Genomic DNA, 18,070 nt, shown 5'->3' with positions numbered 1-18,070 from the left:
AAACCAAATTCCTTAATCCCTGCCATGGCCCCAACCTACTCTACCCTCAGTGTTGCCCACTCTAAGGAGATGGTACCTTCATGCATGCAGTTACTCAGGTCAGAACTAATGTTCAGGCACCATCAACCAGGATGCTGCATATTGAATCTATCATAAAAATCTTGTTGGCTCTACTTTCAAAATACCTCTCAAATCTGAGCACTTCTCACTCCCTTTCCCAGAACCATTCTCGATCAGTGTTTCTCAACCTCAGCACTACTGATGTTTTGGGCTGGATTATTCTTTGTTTTGTGGGCTGTCTGTGAGTTATGCAATGGTTAGCAGCATCCTTGTTCTCTACTACTAGATGCCAGCAGCATGGCCAACCCCAGTTATGAAAACCAAAAAATGTCCCAGGCATTGATAAATATTCCCTGGGGGGCAACATCACCCCATGTTGAGAAGCACCAGTCTAGGCCAGACCACCAAAACGTCACCTCCCACTTGCACTGCTCTAATAGCCCTGGTTTCCCTGCTTCTAATCTTAGTCTCTTGACTACGTATTCTACATTGACAGAGTGACCTGTTAAAATTATGTCGTATCGTGTTAGTTCCCTGATCAGAATCTCCTAATGGCTTCCCAATATACTTTGAAGAAAATTCATTTGAGTAAATGTCAAACCCCTTACTGCATCTCAAGGTCCTCTATGAGCTGGCCTCGGTGACAGCTTTGGCCTCATTTCTCACTTTTGTTTCTCTTACTCGTTCTGCTCCAGCCACATCGGCCCCTTTGCTTTTCCTAGAAAATGCTGAGCAGCTGTCACCCTTGGCATTTTCTTTTGCCACGCCCTCTGCTCAGCACATTCTTCCCTCAAACAGGTGCACAGCTCACTCTCTCATCTCAGTTTGGTCTCTGCTTAGCTATCACCTTCTTTGCTCTCCCATGAAATAGAATGATCACTCTCTATCCACCTAGCTGGCTTAGTTTCTCCTCACAGCACTTCTCCCTGACATCATATACCCATTTATTCTGTCTCCTTCATTAGACTGTAAGTTCTGTAACAGCAGAGACTTTGTATATTTTGGTTATTTTAGAATTCCCAGTGTCAAGAACAGTTACTGGCAGACAGCAGGCACCCAATAAATATTTATTAAGTGCATGAATCAATCAGTCAATCAGTCAATGAGATTTTCACATCAGCTCACAATACTATAGTAAGGGGATTGTGTAGTCCAATCTAGAGCAAACAAAATATATTCTGCCAGAGCTGGTCTCTGGATAGGAACAGGTTAGGAGCCTTGCTAGAATGTGGAAATGTGGGGTATTTGAGCATGCCCCTCGGGGGCCTATTTGCATAAGGTTCCTTAAGCCTCCCAGAGGGAAAAGGAGATTGGATTCATAGGTTCATGGGATACTGGGATCCACAATCCCAAGAAAAGAGCTAAAACTGCTATTCCAATCTGGGAAGAGAGGGTTGGACAGCTGGCACAAGACTTACTTGAGGTGGGACAAAAGCAAAAGACATGAGCAAGGGATACTTTCCAATACTGTAGTGGCCTGGTCCCTAGAGCAACTCTTTTAAGGTATTTCAGTGGAGGAGATGGTTAAGTTTAGGCTCTAGTGGAGTTTAAAGAATTTTTAACTGCTGATTTAAAGGGAAAACATGAATGTTTCCTGTGAGAGAAGGCAGCAGGAACCATAAGCAGTGCCTCCTGCAAAAGAGATGAGGGGCAGGCAAGGAACCAGTGACCCTGAGGGAATGGCTTTAAAACAAGCAGCCAGAGCAACAGACACCAGCGTGGGGACCAGCAGCTAAAGCAGCACCCAGTGAACTCACGGAAAACAGCACCTGAGGCCTGGATACTCACCAGGGACCCCCTGAGAAAGAAATTTCTGAGGCCCTGGGCATTCGGGAAACACTGTTGGGCAAGAAAGCACTCACCAACCCCTCAAACTGGCCAAGGCAGGGGAGACCTGGGGAAATTTGCAACTGAGAAACTAGAAACCCAAATTATGCTTGGCGAAGCTGCCTGTCTTCCAGGGGATGACACTTGCCAAACTTTAACTCTGTAATTTGAGCTGTAATTTTTGGTCTTCTGGTCATTGCGAGTATATATGGATCCCTGAGGCTACTGTGATCAAAGGGAAGATCCATTTATGGATGTGGTGTGGGCTCCGTGACCCTGCCCCTCCCCTAAATCACATCCAGGGTGGGCCAAGGGCCCCTACCCCTGAGAGACTGCCTGGGTCCCTCCCCATGAAAGTGCCACCTCTTTCTACAGTCCGAGGCCATCAGGACTGACTTGGCTGAATTGCCCTCCCGGGTATAGAGGCAGATCTTACAGCTATGTTAGGATAACCTTTTAGCAAGAATATCCACCAGGAACTCTAAAGTGTGGTGCCCCATAATTAATAATAGCTAACACTTATTGAGTGCCTACTGTATGCCAGGCATTTGCTACCTGCTTTATATATATTATGTCATTTAATATTCAAATAATTCCTGTGGGGTTGGTATTACTATTATTATGCTTTTTATTTTAGAGATGAGTGAGTCAAGACTCAGAGAGGTTAGATAACTTTCTAGAGTTCCCGCAGTAGGGATAAGGTGACATCTTAATCACTGTCCTACACTATCCTCTCCGCTTGGAATGACTGGTCTCTCTTTCCTAAAGAAAGCATCCTCTTTCATGCTTGGGGGTGAAGAAATGGCTCGGAAGTTAGGAGAACAGAGATGGGATCTCTGGCTGAAGTTTGAGCGACGGTGCTGCCGCTTATGAATTGTGGGAACAATGCAAGCAGTACTCAGAAAACATGGAAGTCCCCTGTTGTGAGGAGCCCAGAGAGGTGCCATGCAGATGCCCCTTCAAAGGAAGGCTTAGTGTCTCAGCAGTTAGCTCCTTCGGGGTTTGCCTCAGCTGCAGAGAGCTGCCTTGCTCAACATCTTCTTCCCAGGATGGCAACATCCAATGACTGACAGTGACGGGGGGATCACAGCCCAGCCATGTCAGCCCATTCATACCCAATGCAGGACATCTCTAATTGGCTGGAGCTCTGTCAGGCCTGGGTTGCAATCTGACTTCTCTTTCTGTCCAATCCTCCTTCTTCCGCCTTCCTTCCATGGGTGCGGATTGCTAATCACTCCCTTGCATCCCAGACTCTGTCTGGACATCTTAACTGTGACACCTATGTCCCAGGGAAGGCGAGCTCCTGGCTGCCCTCCATGGAAGGGCATATGATCAGAACGCACCCTGGTTATCCAGAGAAGACGCTTGGTCTCCCTATGGGAAAGGCTAATTCTGCTTCCCAACTTTTTCCATGCCATGACCTGCAAGAAAGTATTCTATTTGGGCAGCTCATTGAGGGAAATGAAGGAAGTTGCTTGGGTTGGGAGGACTGGTTCAGAGTCTATAACTTGTCCTATAGGCTGAGGGTATCCCTGTAACCCATTCAGGACATACTGGTTGGGAAGATCCAGGCCAAGTCAAAGATCATAATGCTCTAAAGAGGGTGGTGCATACATACACACTCACTAACTGGGCTTGATTATGTGGACTAAAGGCTTAATTGTAAAAGGCAAAATTATAAAACTGTTTTTTTTTTTTGGCTGCTCCATGCGTCATGCAGGATCTTAGTTCCCTGACCAGGGATTGAACCCATGCTCCCTGCAGTGGAAGCGTGAAGTCTTAACCACTGGACCGCCAGGGAAGTCCAAAACTTTTGATAGAAGAATATCTTTATGACCTCAGGATAGGGAAGGATTTCTTAAATAAAACGTATAAAAGTGCAAACCAAAAGGGAGAAGATTGATAATTGTACCTACATAAAAATTAAGAACTTCTATTTGTCAGAAGATATCATGAAGAAATTAAAAAGACACACCATAAACTGTGAGAGGATATTAGCAACAATATGATAATAATACTAGCAAAGCATTCATATTCAGAATATAGATAAAGAATTCCTAGGACTCAAAAGGAAGAATTCAAGCAATTTGGTAGAAAAATGAGCAAAAGACATGAACAGGCATTTCACAGAAATAGAAAGAGTCATAAATATATAAAAATATACTTAACCTTATTAGTTACCAGGGAAATACAAATATCCATCAACAGGGAAAAATGAACCAGATACTGCTACTCATTGCAGCATAGATGAATCTTAAAAACCCAGTGGTAGTGAACAAAGCAAATTACAGAATAAACGTTTGCTTCTAATTAAATAAATATGTGCTTGATTCCATTTTCAAAACCAGGAAAAACTAAATGCATAAGGACAAAACTAAAGAAGAACAAGTAAACCATCAATCTAACATTCCGAATATGTTGTGGAGGAGGCAGGGAGTGCGTGGAGGGTCATTAAAGATGTTGATGCTGTTCTGTGTCAGGGATCGGCAGCTCACTGGCCATATACAGTTCACCACCTTCTATTATACAGCCTGTGAGCTAAGATATTCTTACATTATTTTTAAATGGTGGGGAAAATCTTTTTTTAATATATTTTGTGGCATTTGAGAATTATATGAAATTCAAAATTTCAGGGTCCATAAAGAAAGCTTTACTGGAACAGAGCCACAAACGCCTACTGGTTTACAGATTGTCCATCTCTGTCTATCTCTCTCTACCCACTTCCCCACCATATACAGCCAACTGGAATATAATTTTCCTATTGGAATACAGTTTTCCTTGAATTTCTCATGTTTATGCATTATGAGCAGAGGCACTGACTGCCTTTGTTCTGGACTATTTTTTTCAAGGATATTTGCATAATGAACAGGCTCAGAAGATATAGTGTTTCCCTCCAGAGCAAAAGGCAGGTATGCATTATAAATGTTTCAGATTCCCTAATCTCAGGGTTCCTCTTCTGTAACATAACCCACTGTGCGAGCAGGTACCATCTGGCCCTTTTTACATCATCCTGTGCAAATTGGGGCTCAGAACCAGCACAAGAAAATGCTGATACTCGGGCTACAGCTGTCTCTGTGAGTAATAAACTCTCCTTTGTTTCTGACCCAGGAGTCTTGGGTCTTCCACCAGCATCCATGAAAGTGCAGCAGGGTAGAATCTCACACCATTCACAGTTCTTGACATCCCCCCACCATTTTACAGATGAGAAATCCGAAACCCAGAGAAGGGAAGGGACTGGCCTGAGGTCACTGTACTGATGAGTAGCAGCACTAACTCAAGGTCTCATATTTCCCCGACACCCAGCCCAGTGCTCAGTCCTTGCCTCTGGGCAGCATCTCAGGACTCCTGCAGGCCTCTGAAGGACATTATGACATTCCCTTGCTTCCCTTGGGCCTTACCTTTCACGCTACATTTGAAGGTTTGACTGACTACTCCAGTATTATTCTCCTTCTCTCCTGGCCATTGATACACGTAGACTGTGGTTCTGGAAGACCCGGCATCGAGCACGATTCCATACTGAATAAAAGGCGGGGAGGGAGAGTCAGAGACAGGCATCTGAGGACCCCTTTTCCCAGGGGGCCACCGAGAACCCTGAGTCCTCCCAAGAGCTTAACCCACACTGCTTCATTTAGGTAGGAGCTGACCAAAAAGAAAAAACTATTTTCTCTAAACCAACTTTGTCTCCATGGACTCTGGATGGAGGGGTTGGGGGGAGATGGGTCAGGTGTTCTAGGCTGCAGTTCTCAGCCTTGGCCTCACATTAGAATCACTTGGGGAGCTTTTGAAACTCCCAGTGCCAAGGCTGCACCTGAGACCCATTAAATCAGAATCTCTGTCAGTGGACCCAGGCACCAACAGTTTTTAAAGCTCCCTTGGTGATTCCAGTATGCAGCCAAGGTTGAAGATGAGTACCCCAAAGATCTTGCATGCAAAGACAGTCTCCTGAGTCCTCCTCATCCAGACTCTGCGGGGGGCAGTCAGAAGCCACCTTGGTCTCAGGAGTACAATGAATATAGTCAGTCACCTGCTGCCCTCTATTCTCCAAACTTCCTGGCCTATCAGCCTGGGATAAACAACCAAAAGGAAACCATAGGTAGGAAGTTCTCACAGGGGAGTGACACACTGATATCTGCATTGGCCTTCAGAATGAAAGTATTCCTGCTTAAGGAGGAAAAAACTAAAATACAAACGAATGTTGACATATTATCCCACTTTGGTGACATGTGTGTGAACAAATGGACAGGAGGGTATTGCCAGCCATCTCACGCAGCTTGAGGCAGGTGCCAGGGAGCTTCGCTTGAAGGTGTGGCCCAGCCCAGGCCCTGGACCAGGCCTGCCTAGGAAGGAGCATTCATTAGCAGCCTAGGGGCACTGGAATGAGTTATGCTGACCTAGGTCACTATCTGGTTGGGCTTGGAATCAGCCCAGGGTATCAGAGGCTTCTGGGTGGCACCTTTCCCCCAATTCCCCCACCATTGAGTTAGCCTAGCCTGTCCCAGAGGGGAAGATGACGTTGGGTTCTGGAGGCAGGTCAAATCAGATGGATTCCTACTTTTCTGATATTGCATAAGAGACCTAACCTCTCTGGGTTCCCTCGTCTTCAGACAACTTCCTTTCAGAAGTAAATAGGAGACCATTTGCCTGATGCTTAGTGGCTGCTCAATAAATACAGGCTATATAGAAAAATCAGTGAAGCAAAATAAATAAAATTGCAAAGCAAGAAAAAGAGGAAAAAAAGTGAATAACACCCTCAAATCCAACTACTGTTTTAACACCTTGTTATATATCTTTTCCAGTGGTCTTCTGTGCATACAACTACATATACACATATGTGTTTAGACATATGTTTTTAAATCAACACAGGATTACACTACACATAATCTTCTCCAATGCCCTTTTCTTACTTAAAAAGTATATCATGGGAAACTTCCCTGGTGGTCCAGTGGTTAAGGCTCCACGTTTCCACTGAAGGGGGCACGGGTTCGATCCCTGGTCGGGGAACTAAGATCCCGCATGCCGTGCAGCGTGGCCAATAAATAAATAAATAAAAGTATATCATGAACATCCCTCCCTACCAGTGAAAATACTGACATGATTTTTAAGCCATTCATCACATTCACTATGAGATGTACAGTAGCTGATTTAACCAATCCTCTGATTCTAAACTTTCTATCACGAATGCTTGCTTCATTTGAAATAGGAGCAAATAAAGAAATGTTACTCCAGCTTCTCCATTCTATTAAGATAGAACATCCTGTGTACATTGGTATTTGAACTTGAATAGCCTCTTCACCTCAGCTCTTCAGTCTGGTGCGTGTTGCCTGGGATCCTGACATGACACCCCCCATGGCAAACAGAGGATGCATTGTTCACAATCTGTTCCAGGCAGAGGCTCCCCGTGAGATTAAAGCACAGGTTGAAACTGAAGGAAACCAGGCACTCCAGAGGTCTGAGCCTCTGTATCAGTCTGCTTTCTTTCCTTCCCTCTGCTGCCGAGCTGCTCACCAGCCCCTCCATGACTGGTACTGATAAGAGGAGAGAGAGCATAAAAGGGCAGCTACTCCAGAAGGTGCCTGTCTGTCCCCAAATCTTCTTTATCCCAACCCTTCATGAAGAATGCGCGAGGCTGCTGGGCCAAGATCAGAAAGAATGAAGAATGTCCATTCTCATTTGTAAGTCCAGGAAAATGGGATTCAGTTTTCACCAGAATGGGCAGCAGCCAGAGACTTTGCTCTGAGATTTGCAGGAGAAATGGCGGCCCCTTGGGCGCCTGCTGATGTGGTGACAGGGGCAGCCTTGAGGCCCAGTGCTACTTTGCACTAAGACGATCCACCCCCACCCCACCATCGTTCACTGGCATTTTCAAAAGTGAAAAAACTGGTCTTTAATCAGTTTTCAGAGCTCATTTGCCTAGATCAGTGCAACTCAGTGTGGTTCCATGGAGGGAGGGGGAAGGGGAGAGTGAATGTCATTCAGTTCAGCTAGGTGGGGGGTGTTTGGATGAGAAGCGTTAAGTCACCTTCTGTTTAATGCAGTGTCAGAAAAAGAAACAAACAAACATGGTCTGAATGTGGAGCTGAAGATACAGTCAGTGGGTGAACCAAAAGGAAACATATGAACCCCATGGTACGAAACTCAAGAACTTTGTGAGCTTCTAACAAAAGCAAAAGCAAAGGTCATAAGATCAGCTTTCTTAGATGTGTTTATTATTATTATCATTATTATCATTATCGTCATCATCATCATTATTACTCTTACTATAATAATGAGAATAGTGGTAGTAATAAACATTTGGCAAACACTTATGATATGCCAGGCACTGCACAAAGGGCTTTAGTTTTGCATTTATAAGGCAGGTGTTATCATCATCCCCACTTGACAGATAGGGAAACTGAGGCTCACAGGGGTTAAATAATTAGCCAAGGTCACAGACTTGGGATCAAGCCGGGGTCTAACTGACTCTCAAACCCATACTCATAGCCCCTGTGCTTTCACTGAGTTCCAAGGAAAACAAGTCTTAACAGGATGACTGATTAATAAGAAGGTGCCTGGTATGGTACGGCAGACTTTCTTTGTTCAGACAAAGACCCTCAGAAGCAAACTCTTGGTTAAGTGGTGTGCAGATCTGGCTGGAGAGAAGAATCACCAATTTGAATAAGGAGCCAGGGCCTTCTGGAAAGGAAAAAACCAATTACCCAACTCTTGTTCTCCAAGAGGTAAACCAGGGTGGGCCACAGGGCACTAGATATCCAGGCTGATGACTGAGAATGGATGAGGGTTAGAAGGAAATGGTTTTAACACAGCCTGGCCCAGTTGTTGTGCTTTGGAGAGTCATGTGACCCAAGGTGGGGATCTGACTGGCAGAAAAGGAGTGTCCCTGAAACCTGGGACCCTGCAGGCCCCTCTTCAACAGTGGCACCATGTGGCTGCGAGTGGCAATGGCAGTGGGGTATTGATCAGATGGGTCTGAGAAGCTCCAGGGCTTCTAAACAACTGTGACGTGGTTAGGAGGGCGAAACATCAAGAGGAAGATATTGGACTTAATAAAGCGGCGGGGTTGAGGTGGGGGGTGCTGAGTGAAAAATAAAGGCGACGTCATCATGTTTACTCTTCAAGCTGATAGAGCAGGTCAGACCAGTGACAGTGAAAAAGGGACTGGGGATATTTCCACCGTTGGCTAAGTTTTAATAGTTCCGCTTTTACACTCAGATAAACCAAGGTTAGGTAGGCCAACGTTGGATTTAATAGCCAGATATCATGACTTTTCTTGTGGGTCTTGAGGAACATTCCAGGGCCCCTCAGATAGGCCACTGTGGAGCTGGCCCCTCAAAACCAACTGTCAGCAGCACACAAAAAGGCAAAGCAAGGCTCAAGGTATGAAAGCATAAACAATGAAAAAGCCTTTATATTCACTGGTCTCCACCTCCACACTGCCCTTCCTGCCCCTAGCACACACTGCAAAACAAAAGAAAAGGTCTCTGGGCAGCCTGAGAAAAGCTGCATGTGGAACGCCCCCTTCCAAGCTGTCATTCTGCTCCTGCTTCAGCTGGCCCAGGACATCTGTCTTTTCTTATAACTAACCCACTCAGTGAAGCAGAATGGGCCTTCTGAGCCAATATTCCTGTGTTATACAACTTCCTGTCCCCTACAACTGGGGCCCGACAGCGAGATTCTGAAGAGATTAAAAACCCCCTCTCTGAACTGTCTTCTAATTGGTGAGGGTACGTCTACTGGTCCTTCCAAACCCTTGCCTAAGGCCAATGTTCTTTGCTCTCTTTTCTTCCTTCTATGCCAAGTCTGCTATTTCCAATCTGTGTAACCGTGGGAAGCTATTTGCCCTTTCTGTTCCTCTGTTTTCTCATCTTCAAAATGGGAATAATAGGGGCTTCCCTGGTGGCACAGTGGTTGAGAATCTGCCTGCCAATGCAGGGGACACGGGTTCGAGCCCTGGTCTGGGAAGATCCCACATGCCGCGGAGCAACTGGGCCCGTGAGCCACAACTACTGAGCCTGAGCGTCTGGAGCCTCTGCTCCGCAACAAGAGAGGCCGCGATAGTGAGAGGCCCGCGCACCACGATGAAGAGTGGCCCCCACTCGCCGCAACTAGAGAAAGCCCTCGCACAGAAACGAAGACCCAACACAGCCAAAAATAAAAATAAATAAATAATAAATAAAAAAATTAAAAAAAAAAGGGAATAATAATAATCTATCTACAGGGAACAGTCACTGAGGGTTCCCTGCCCACAAGCCCTCAGACCTTACCACTGTGATGTCCAACCATGCACTTTCTACCTGCCTGAAGGCTGTCTCCACTGGCTGAACCTACCCGAGCCCACAATATGCCAGAAATACTAGAGAGCTAATGTTCCCCAGGGAGCAGCCCTCAACCAATGACTAATGGAAGCTGGTGTGTAAATTCGCCCTTGAGTAGGATGACTGTGAGGCAGATGTTCTATACGCCCATGGCAGAGGACACCCCTGAGGTGAGAGTTCTGCACTGGCTCCCAGAAATCCCTAGCAGGACAGCTCCAGCTGCCCACAGTGGTAACCTGCTGGGTAATAGCCTCTGCATTGGCTGCCTTCCTTTCTGTCTCACTTCCCATCCCCCCACAGTTCTTCCTGGGGTCACCCCCAGATGACCATCTTGCACAGGCATCTTTGACTAGGGGAACCCCTCTGACACAGAACTAAACATGTGTGGTCTCCTCTTTCAACATTGCCCTCCATACTGCTCGGGGACCCACTTTTCTGTACTCAGTTTATTCTTCAAGTCTTCTAATTCCTCCATATCCCTCCAGTTTGAATTTACCTCTCATCTCCCAAAACAACTGCCTTAACCAGCTCATCCCTCACTTTTAAAGGGCCTGAGGGAAAATTTTATAAATGAAGACTTCCGCCCTGCCCCACCCCGACCTGTCCTCTTCCCACCCCCAGGCAAATCCACAGAGTAAACAGCCTCATGCACCTGTATGTTGACTGTAGAGGGTGGGCTAACTCAGACCCCACACCCATGCTCTGTCTACTCTCCCTGCAAGCAGCTGCCCCTTTGCCACCCCTCAGACCAGTGGTGAGGTCTGCCCTCAGCAGGAGGCCCACACAGACCCTGGATTCTGGGGTCCCAGGCACCACAGCATGTTCTAGAAGGGAAGCATGACTCTTGGTGGGCACATTCCCTTGTGCCATGGAGAGATATACCTGGAACGCAGCTAGAGCTGGTTTATTTGATTTATGGGGTCTAAGGGTGGTACTGGGGTCTAAGAATGGTTACTGGGGTCTAAGTGGAACCAGCCTTCTCCGCAATTGGGAGGCACGTCCCTCCTCCAAATCAGCACCTTCCTGCCTCTGCATCCATCCTCCCTCCTTCCCTCCTGTGCAAAGGAGGACGTGTTTTCCCAGCAGAGGCCAGTATCTCCTCCTGGGTTCCCTGTTCAGAACTTAGGATCAAGGAACAGCGGGAGGTAAGTGAAGAGAGCCGTAGGAACAAGAGGGTCCGGGTTTCAGTTCTGGTCCTGCCATCCACTGGTCAGACCTATGTTTCCTCACTTGCAAAGTGGTGGTGACAGTGCTTGTCCTCCTTCCATAGTTGGCATAAGAGTTCAGTGAGATAATTCAGGGAAAAATGCTCACTCAACTGAATAGCAATTTACAAAGTGTAAGGGGATGGTATTTCCCCTAGTTGCAATCCTGATTTTATATAGTTTATAGGAGAAGGCAGTGCCTGGAACTTGGGAAAACAGATTCTCTAGGCCTTAGCTAATGTCTTTGGACAACCAGATAACTTGTTTTCCTCTCACCATTAGACAGCTGCATAAGGCTTTTTATTTTTCTTTTTTATTCATGCTATTCATGGGGGGCTGAGAATCTTAAGTAAAATACCTTATAAAAGAACCAAATTCCATTATCTAAAAAAGATTTTAGGGACTTCCCTGGTGGCACAGTGGTTAAGAATCCGCCTGCCAATGCAGGGGACATGGGTTCGATCCCTGGTCCAGGAAGATTCCACATGCCGTGGAGCAACTAAGCCCATGCGCCACAGCTACTGCGACTGTGCTCTAGAGCCTGCGAGCCACAACTACTAAGCCTGAGAGTTGCAACTGCTGAAGCCTGCGTGCCTACAGCCTGTGCTTCACAACAGGGGAAGCCACCGCAATGAGAAGCCCGGCACTGCAATGAAGAGCCCCGCTCGCCACAACTAGAAAGAGCCTGCGCACAGCAATGAAGACCCAACGCAGCCAAAAACAATAAATAAATTTAAAAAAATTTTTTTAGGAAATTCCCTGGTGTTCCAGTGGTTAGGACTTGGCGCTCTCCCTGCCTGGGCCGCAGGTTGGATCCCTGGTCAGAGAATTAAGATCCCACAAGCTGCACGGTGAAGGCAAAAAAAATAAATTAATTAAAATAAATAAATAAATAAATAATTAATTAAATAAAAAAGATTTTACTTTAATCCTTTAGAAAAGTGAACTCAGGATGGTAGAGCAAACTCACCCATGCAGCCAAGGCAATATTAGTTTCTTTTTTACCTTTTAAAAACCTCTATTTCAGATATAGCCTTTGAACACTCCCTAACAGCAGGAAGATGTAGAAAGGACTCTAAGGTCAAGGATAAATACTAAATGAGATTCAAATAACATAGCTCCTATGGCCCTTGTCCAACTAAGAGAGGTTTTCATATTTTTAAAGAGTCATAAGAAGACAAAAACAAAAACAAAAGAAGATATTCAACAGAGACTATAAACGGCTCTCAAAGCCTAAAATGTGTACTGTTTGGCCCTTTACAGAGAAAGTTTGCTGACTTCTACCCAAAAAGGTTGAAGGACTCACTGACTCTCTTCACCTTTCATTTGACAGTCTCTCATGGGATCACCTCCTATCACCCTTAATAGCCAAGGCAGAAGGGATACATACAATTCTCAGCCTACCAGAGACCATCCATTTGGGGATGGACTTATCAAGAGCTGAGAGAGGCTTCTGGAACATAGCATAAGGTCCTGAGTAATTTTGTGGGGGGAAGAGCCAGAGGGATCATGGCATACTTCTAGACTCAACAGAGGTAGCACAACACAGCTCAAGAAGTCCTTTCAGGTCCTTGATTTTGTTTACCCAGCCTAGGCCAGAAGAAGAGCCCGGGTCTCTTGGTCTTCACTCATGAGCAAGTTTGTGTCATCTAGAGGAACTGACAAGCTGGTAAATCTTTGGTAGCCATCTATAATTCTTGGCTACAGAGTCTAGCTTTGGTTCTAACAGTCAGGAGTCAAAGCAAGACCTCACAGTCCTAGGAGAAGGTGTCACCACTATCAGTCTTTCACCTCAAACATCACAAACCCAGCATGTCCAGTCTTTCTCCCTGGGTTCTTACCACACCTTTCCCTGGCTCCAGCTAGAGGTAAGGGGCAAGAATTTTCTTCTCTTCTAACTCATGAGTTTAGAATCATTGATGTCAGAGCCCATTTCTTCCCTTCAATGCCAACCCCTTCACACCTACCTTCAGTCCTGGAAGGAGAACCTCTTTCTGGTGAATCTGGATGAGTGTGACAGCTACAAGCACCACAATGCTCAAAAGCAAGAAAACCAAGGTGATGATGGCTGAAATTCGGGAGAGGGCCTTGAGGCCTAAAATGGGGAGACCCAGAAGACACATGAGGGGGAATTGGGAACAAGGTCCTGGCCTTCTTTGTAGACTCTGTGGACTGGATGCTTAACCACATGCATAAGTCACTTCCTCTGGCTTTAGTGAGACCAATACTTTTAGAGCAGCAACTGGGCTCAATACCCATTTATCTTTCCTCCAAAGAGTGGACTAAACCAGTGTTTGCGGGGAGGGTATGCATGGTTTAGTTCTCTGGTATTTCCTGAAGTGTGTTATGCATATTACTGGTCATCCCTGAGATGATTTACAATAACATTTGTTTCAATGTAGATTTGAAAACTATGGGTTTTCTATTAAAGCAGGTGATATAACATTTCATTTGAAAATAATCTCAGATAAATAAAAAGAAATTCATATTGTATTTCAGATGTAATTAATGATTATAAAGTTCAGTACATGGTGACTTACCGTCAAGCAAATAGTAATGCGTTTGAATTCCTAAGATATGTGGGTTCCCAGTAAGAATTCAACCTCAGTCATTTTTCCTGTGTCTATAGTAAACGCATAGGGTCTCCCCTACATCTTCACAAACAAAGAGTAACTAGACCCCAATCCACATGTTCCCTCCCAAAGTGGTCATATAATCTCTGGTATTTGTATTTTAATCATAACTATATCTATCTATGTAAACTGTATCTATCCATTTAAAAGCAAAAGAAAAATTGTAGCATATGAATAGTCTTCAACTAAATATATAGCCTCTGAATAAAGGTAATTATATAATTATATGCATTATATAGTAATATATAATGTATCATAATGGACTATTTCTATTTATTAAATTTAAACTAATATTTCTTAACTAGATGATTATGAGCAAATATTTACTTGGGTCTTAACAAATCAGTGGGCTAGTGAAAATTTCATAAAGTAGCAAATATACTTATTAAAAAAATAAAAGAAAAGAAAGAAACTTTCTGAAATGATTCCATTTGTGTTAAGTTCTAAAACAGGCAGGTGACAGAAATCAGAACAGTGATTGCATGGGGGTTTGGGGCAAGGGTCCACTGGGAAGGAACATGTGGGCACCTTCTGGGGTAATGGAAATGCTCTTACATCTTAATAGGATTGTGGGGTATATGGGTGCGTGCGTTTTTCAAAATTTATCAAATTTTCCAAAGTTCTTTGGAAAAAACTGCAAATCAAAGCAAACCAGCTCCTTAGGTACAATTTCCCTTTAAAAAAAAAAAGATTCTTATAAATTGTCCCTATTCAAAAAACATAATCCTTTCAGAAGGCAAGAATACCTAATTTAGGGACACAACTTAAGATCTATCCATTTCACTGTATATAAATTATACCTAATTTTTTAAAAAGATATTTAATTAAACTATTGACTAAATAATAGTCTTGGTAGAACTATTACAGCATAAACATAAGTGGTGACACTCAAATGGCTGAAATATGATAAACACTAGCATAACAGGAAGATCACTGAATTCAGAGAATCCAAATATTTCTCTCACTAATTGTGTATTTAAATGTAAATTAATTAAAATGAAATAAAATTTAAAAACTCAGTTCCTCAGTTTCACTAGCCACATTGCAAGTGTTCAGTAACCTGAAGTGGCTACCATATTGGGCGGTGTAGCTACAGAACATTTCTACCATCACAGGAAGTTCAACTGAATAGCAATGGGGTAGATCCTGTCCTATTCCAGAACATATACTTTTAGATCATCATAACCTATGCTTTACTACTCCTTCATTATTTCTAGGAGACATTTTCTTGGAAGAAAAAAAAAAAAGAGCATGTATATACTACCATATAGAGTTAGATTCAGCCTCAATATCCAATCTCATCACAATGCTCACTACTTGGGGAGGCCAGTCATGCAGTGGGTCTCAATAGCTCAGAACAGCCAACTCTTACCACCTCATCTGGTTCCCCTGCAGTATAGATGCTGCCACAGACACTTCCTGATGTCAAAGGTGGTCTGTAACACCTTAATTCTCCTACCTTGTCACTGGGAGTGAACTGGAGGGGGACTTGTCAGTATTTATCAAAATTGCAAATGTGTATACCATCTGCCTCAAAATCCCACTTTTGGGAATTTATTCCACAGAACTAGCCCCGAGTGTGTTAAATGACTTGTACACCAAGTTACTCATTGCAGAATCGTTTGTCATAGCACCTGGAGGGAGGCCAGCCACTGTGGAGTTAACCTTAAGAGCCCCTGAAGGGGTCCTGGATCACCTTTCTGTGATTCCAGATCAAAGGATATGACCCAGACAGAAACCGGTTTATCCACAGAGGCAAATTTTTGCATCAACTTTTAAACAATGCATATGCCAGTGTCAGTTATAGTTTAAGGGATTTTTTTTTTCCCCCTAACAAGACAAGGTAGAGGTTTAATCTGCCATGTTAAACTTGTCCTTTGGAAGGAATGTAACGTTAGTCTGTTATGTGTGACCTTACAGTATATTGTGTTAAAATTTCAAAGTGTTTTGAATACCCAATTTAGGGGCACCACTAAAGAACATCTGTCCACGGGGCGGGAGTGGGGGTGATATGTAAGCAGTCTCCTGACCACAGCCAGGAGGCTGGCCTCCGAAGTCCTCTGTGCTTTAGCAGTTTTCAGGTAAAAAGCTATGATTACCTTAAGCAAACCCTTGCCCCAGCAGAAAAGCCTATCACAAAGCAAAATGGACTAGACCAGGTCTCGTTCATTTAGGGAACGCAGCCTAGAGCTGTGCTGTCATTAGGGCTGGACAAGCACTGTAATTACCAGGTGCCTCCCGAAAGTGGAGAGGCCAGACCCTTCTGGGCTTCCACACGAGCAACTCCAAAATGTGCTCCAGAGGCAGGCAGGCAGGCAGGGCAAGCTTGGAAGTGTGTGTGTGTGAGTGTGTGTGTGAGCATTCTACACATGTGCCTGCAGTATCAGCGGTAACAACGCTGACCCATGGCGGGGGTGGGGGCGGGGGGGATGCTGTAGGCATCTTGCCAGAAACAACACTGGGATGGGAAGAGAGGCAAGCTCTCCAAGTGCTTTACAATTCATCACAAAATCAACAATATTCTAAAGCAGACCTTCCACACAGCTGGGTAAGGGAAACGACAAGGGCCAAATTAATGGATTATGCAAACCGGAAAAACCATTTAAGCGAAACAAGCATGTTAGTCCTTGTTTTGTGTCGCTTTGAGGAAAAGAATTACTTTTATCTGTGGAATGCCGGGTGGTGAAAGCCCGGTGAGCGACTGAGTCTCACACCAAAGAGGTTAAACCGTCATTTGCTGGGGACATGGATGAAGAGCTGTGGGCTGAAGCTGGGATTCTCAGGCGATGTGACAAAATCACATTTGCTGCCTGCTGAGCGATACTAACCTGCTTGCTCACAAGGTTGGCGGGTCAGTACCGTGAACATCTCTCCTTCCAGCTGCAGGTGAGAGAACACAGAATGACAGAGCTTCCGTGGCCCCTGACTTACGAAGTTCCAAAAACTTGCACCGTGTTAAAACACAAAGCCACTTCACTTCTACCGAAGGAAAAGCTTCTAGGGGACAGATGAACCTAGAACTTCCAAGACAGACCCAAAGCTGGGCTTACATTCTAAGGTCAACTCCCCCCCCCCCGCCCCCCCACCAATGGAAGGAAAGGAAGAAGAACGGATTTGCTGAATTTTAAACTCAAAAAGATTTCTAAGAAGTCAAGCTTCTCCTGCAGATTTTCCCACCTGTACACACCTCCTGGGGAAGAACAAATCCTTCACCTATTATGAACATTCACAGCCTGAGGAAGGGCTGTTCTTCAAAGCACACCAGCAAGGGAGGCTTGTGTGTGTGTTCGCGGCCCGCGAGCCCGAGGTCGCCCTTTCAAGACCCAGGACGGTTGTCTGTGGCTGCTGGCTGGCGACCATTGCAAGAGGATGTCGGGGCCCCCGGCATCCAGCGCCCCAGGATATGGGAGGCCCCACGCTGGGCTGCGTCTCCACACAGCCAAGGCATCCAAACGCCCAGCGCATCTCCGAACCCGAAGAAGCGCTTGGTAAAGACGTGTCCACCTCTCCCGGCACGGCGGGGACCACCTCCCCACCGCCCGAGGATGTGGGGCTCGCGTCCTTCGGTCCCTCCCTCCGGCCCCCTGCGGAATCCGATTCCGTTTCTTTCCCTCCCAGATCTCAGCCTCACGAAGCTTCCCGTTCCTTCCGCGGCGGCTCGGACACGGGGACCTCTGTCCTCACCTGTGCGCAGACGACCCGAGGAAGGCGACTGGCGCTGCCGCAGTGCCAGCTGGCGGCCAGAGCGCAGGAGGCTCCTGAGGAGGCGGGGCGAGGCGGGACGGGGGTGGGGCTGCCGCGTCCGGGGCCCGCCCCCTGCGCCGGTCCAGGCCAAGCACCTCTTCACCTTCCCACTTCTAGTTCATCACCACCCGAAGTGGGGGTGGGGAGGGGCGGGAGGCGCGGCGAGGCCTTGGCTCTCCACCCGCGATCCCGCCCGAACCTACCTGGGGAAGGTGGGGCAGGGGCGATGTCTTCTGCCTGCCGCCGTCTTCGATGTCGAGGCCAAGAGCCTTTTGATCTGTCTTTTAGT

The 18,070-nt window shown here is 45.7% G+C and overlaps 1 protein-coding gene across 2 annotated transcripts in view; it reads right to left on the bottom strand.

The window, feature by feature from the left end:
- The window catches only part of ENTPD3 (ectonucleoside triphosphate diphosphohydrolase 3), a 34,551-nt gene extending 16,769 nt beyond the window's left edge, over positions 1 to 17,782 (bottom strand). For both annotated transcript variants that reach the window (XM_028161682.2, XM_028161683.2), the window contains exons 1-4: positions 17,722 to 17,782; positions 16,866 to 16,917; positions 13,372 to 13,499; positions 5,286 to 5,403 (exon numbers count right to left, since the gene is read on the bottom strand). In XM_028161682.2, the coding sequence (XP_028017483.2) occupies positions 5,286 to 5,403; positions 13,372 to 13,499; positions 16,866 to 16,905 (286 nt within the window). In that variant the 5' untranslated portion in view covers positions 16,906 to 16,917; positions 17,722 to 17,782. The remainder of the gene's footprint in view (positions 1 to 5,285; positions 5,404 to 13,371; positions 13,500 to 16,865; positions 16,918 to 17,721) is intronic.
- Between the last annotated feature and the right edge of the window lie 288 nt (positions 17,783 to 18,070).

Source organism: Balaenoptera acutorostrata, chromosome 10, assembly GCF_949987535.1.
Source record: "Balaenoptera acutorostrata chromosome 10, mBalAcu1.1, whole genome shotgun sequence".
Lineage (NCBI taxonomy): Eukaryota > Metazoa > Chordata > Mammalia > Artiodactyla > Balaenopteridae > Balaenoptera > Balaenoptera acutorostrata.
The sequence above is the reverse complement of the archived record's forward strand: the minus strand, read 5'-3'. Positions and strand labels throughout refer to the sequence as shown.